The sequence below is a fragment of the Rhinopithecus bieti genome, unplaced genomic scaffold (assembly GCF_001698545.2).
Source record: "Rhinopithecus bieti isolate Rb0 unplaced genomic scaffold, ASM169854v2 scaffold_6063, whole genome shotgun sequence".
Lineage (NCBI taxonomy): Eukaryota > Metazoa > Chordata > Mammalia > Primates > Cercopithecidae > Rhinopithecus > Rhinopithecus bieti.
This window is the reverse complement of record NW_016805186.1, coordinates 1,120,228-1,124,233: the sequence shown is the minus strand read 5'-3', so window position 1 is coordinate 1,124,233 and position 4,006 is coordinate 1,120,228. Positions and strand designations below refer to the sequence as shown.

Here is a 4,006-nt window from a genome sequence, read left to right as displayed (position 1 = left end):
TCCGAGTAGCTGGGACTACAGGCGCCGCCACCTCGCCCGGCTAGTTTTTTGTATTTTTTTAGTAGAGACGGGGTTTCACCGTGTTAGCCAGGATCGTCTCGATCTCCTGACCTCGCGATCCACCCGTCTCGGCCTCCCAAAGTGCTGGGATGACAGGCTTGAGCCACCGCGCCCGGCCCAACTTTCTCAAATAAAGGTACATTCCAGACCCTTCTCTCTCATGGTGGGAATGCTAAATAAATGAATTTTTTGAGCTGCATGTGGATTGCTTCATCAATAGAAAGACATATTCAAATCAATTTACCAAATAATTTATGAAAGTTACAACAGGAAAAACTACATGAGAAAGGAAAAAAGCAGAAATATAAAACAGGCTTTTCACTTTTACATGTTTTTTACAACTGTTGGTATACTTTACCTCGGAAAAGAGGGGTACAGCATGGAAATACAATTCAAACCTATGCATCTTGTTAGCAATTTTTTTTTTTTTTTTTGAGACGGAGTCTCCCTGTAGCCAGGGTGGAGTGCAGTGGCACGATCGCTCACTGCAACCTCCGCCTCCAGGGTTGAAGCGATTCTCCTGCCTCAGTCTCCCGACTAGCTGGGACTACAGGCGTGTGCCACCACACCCAGCTAATTTTTGTATTTTTAGTAGAGACAGGGTTTCACCATGTTGGACAGGATGGTCTTGCTCTCTTGACCTCGTGACCCGCCAGCCTTGGCCTCCCAAAGTGCTGGGATTACAGGCGTGAGCCACCGCGCCCGGCCACTGTTAGCAACTTTTATAAAATGTCTGGGTAAGGATAAGTCTGTTTTAGGCCAAAAACAACATACCTACAGATTTCATCTATATAACATTAATCTTCTTGGGTGATCCAGAACTAGATTAATCTGTAAGAATAAAACCATACAGGCAAAATCTTACACAAGAATTTATTAATGTATGCCTTTATATTGTTCAACTACATAATCTAATATAGCGTTTCTTTAAAAAGACTAAAACTTATAAATCGTTAACACAAAAATATCTAGGATATCCATCCATCTTTTTTTTTTTGAGACAGAGTCTCGCTTTATCGCCCGGGCTGGAGTGCAGTGGCCGGATCTCAGCTCACTGCAAGCTCCGCCTCCCGGGTTCACGCCATTCTCCTGCCTCAGCCTCCCGAGTAGCTGGGACAACAGGCGCCGCCACCTCGCCCGGCTAGTTTTTTTTTTTTTGTATTTTTTAGTAGAGACGGGGTTTCACTGTGTTAGCCAGGATGGTCTTGATCTCCTGACCTCGTGATCCGCCCGTCTCGGCCTCCCAAAGTGCTGGGATTACAGCTTGAGCCACCGCGGCCGGCCTTCTTTTTTTTTTTTTAATGAGAGAGTCTCGCTCTGCCGCCCGGGCTGAAGTGCAGTGACCGGATCTCGGCTCACTGCAAGCTCCGCCTCCGCGGTTCACGCCATTCTCCTGCCTCAGCCTCCCAAGTAGCTGGGACTACAGGGGCCAGCCACCAAGTCCGGCCAATTTTTTTTTTTTTTTTTGTATTTTTAGTGGAGACGGGGTTTCACCGTGTTAGCCGGGATGTTCTCGATCTCCTGACCTTGTGATCCGCCCGAGTCGGCCTCCCAAAGTGCTGGGATTCCAGGCGTGAGCCAGCGTGCCCGCGGATACCCATTCATCTTCCATTTCACTAGGGGCTACCTAGAGGCAGCCCAACAGCAACTGTAGCCTTCAGTAATACTCAGCAATGTTATCAACGCTTCTATCGTTAGTTTCTTCAATTTTTTTTTTTTTTTTTTTTTTTTTTTTTTGAGGCTGAGTCTCCCTCTGTCCCCCAGGCTGGAGTGCAATGACACGATCTCAGCTCACTGCAACCGCCGCCTCCCGAGTGCTAGCAATTCTCCTGCCTCAGCCTCCTGAGTAGCTGGGATTATGTGCGCCCGCCACCACGTCCAGCTAATTTTTGTATTTTCAGTAGAGACAGGGTTTCACCATGTTGGTCAGGCTGTTTCGAACTCCTGATCTCAGGTGATCCACCCGCCTCAGCCTCCCAAGTGCTGGGATTACAGGCGTGAGCCACCGCACCCGGCAAGTTTCTTCAATATTTTTTAAAGAGTTGAGGTCTTTGTCACTCAGGCTGAAGTGCAGTGGTGCTATCATGTCTCACTGTAGCCTCAAACTCCTGGCCCCAAGTGATCCTCCTGCCTCAGTCTCCCAAGTAGCTGAGACTATAGGTGCAGGCCGCCAGATGAGGTCTCACTATGTTGCCCAGGCTGGTCTTGAACTCCTGGTCTCAAGTGATTCCCCAGCCTCAGCCTCCCGAAGGGATTACAGGCACGAGCCACCTCACCAGGCTCGTTTTTTTTTTTTTTTTTTTGAGACGGAGTCTCGCTCTGTCGCACAGGCTGGAGTGCAGTGGCCTGATCTCAGGTCCCTGCAAGCTCCGCCTCCCGGGTTCACGCCATTCTCCTGCCTCAGCCTCCTGAGTAGCTGGGACTACAGGCGCCCACCACCACGCCCAGCTAATTTTTTTGTAGAAACAGGGTTTCACCATGTTAGCCAGGATGGTCTCGATCTCCTGACCTCGTGATCCGCCCGCCTCGGCCTCCCAAAGTGCTGTGATTAGAGGCGTGAGCCACCGCGCCCGGCCCAGGTTCTGTTCTTTCAAATGTTTACTGAGGTGTAGTTTCAAGAGTTGAAGTGTGTAAAAACCTATAGTTTTGTAACTTTATAGTTACTTCATAATGCCATATAAAATGTATCAATTTCCTCAAAACCCAAACAACGTAGTTTCAACATCCTTGTGACTGCATGTAAAATGATCAAACTCATTTCAACTTATCCATTATGTGCTGGTACAGATGCTTATCCACTATGTGATTTACTCGTTATATCTCTTGCAAATTGCTTTATCTTATACAGCCACGTAACAAATGGAACCTGGATATTACCCTTCTGTCAGCACCATTTATTCATTACACAAATATATTTTGAGCACCTTTATTGAGCATTTACAGAATGTAAGGTATTAAACTCATATAGTCTTCCAGATAGAAATACTCCTGGCTCTCCTGGAGCTTACAGTCTGCAGAGTTCAGTATAAGTCAGCAGAAAGACACCCCAAACACATGCAGGACTAAGAGCCACAAAACCTCGACCTAGTTCCCGCTCTCCCACTACTGAGCTGTGCGATCGTTGGGAGGTCGCCTCACTAATCACTCTAAGCCTCAGCTGCCTGATCTGTAAAATGCAGGTTTGAACCAGTGGTCACAACCTTCCCAGCTTTAAGCATTCGGAGACTGCAAGCAAATTTCAGCGTCTCATTCCACTATGTGCTCTCAACACCTAGCAAGTAGTATGCTGGATAAATGAAAGGCAGTGAAGGCACAACTTCAGCCGCAGAACACGCCCAGAAGTCATTTCTTGCTCTTCGGACGTCTCCAGGGCATCTTTGAACAGGGCCAGGGCGATCTGCAGTAATGGAGCAGACACTGTGCCCTCCCTTCCCTCTCGCACTCGGTGGAACTCAAGGCCCTCATCCCCCCTCCTTTCCTCTCGGAACCAGGGACTCGGCAGCCCGCCAGGAGGATGGCAGTGGCCGTTGACCCGGCCTCCCCAGCGACACGGGGCGCGCTCCCGCCCACACTGCACCTGCCGCAAGGACTGTCTCCCGCGCCGCTCCCGCCTGTCACGTGACAGCCCCCCCCCCGTCCGGGGCCGGTTTTTGGCGCGCGGCAGTGACGTCAGCATCCTGTCAGCCGCAGCCCCCGCCGCGGCCAGATCCACCTCGCATTTTCAACTCCGCCCCGCCCGCCGCGCCGTTAACGGGCCTCGGCTGCCCCGCGTCCCGCCCGCCCGCGCCGCTCACCTTGAGGTGGCCGCTGTCTGGGCTGCTCGCTTCCTCCTCGTCCTCACCTCCTGAGGCGGCGGCGGAGGCCGAGGCGGCGGGCAGGGGCGCGCCCCGGCCACGAAGCCCCGAGTGCTCGGCGGCCGCGGCGGCAGGCAGGGCGGCAGAGGCGG

The 4,006-nt window shown here is 51.3% G+C and overlaps 1 protein-coding gene across 1 annotated transcript in view; it reads right to left on the bottom strand.

Annotated features, from left to right (window-relative positions):
* Positions 1-4,006, bottom strand: part of ZNF367 (zinc finger protein 367) — a 35,104-nt gene that overhangs the window by 28,184 nt on the left and 2,914 nt on the right. Inside the window, exon 4 of the mRNA XM_017871458.1 lies at positions 3,855-4,002. Coding sequence (XP_017726947.1) covers positions 3,855-4,002 — 148 coding nt within the window. The remainder of the gene's footprint in view (positions 1-3,854; positions 4,003-4,006) is intronic.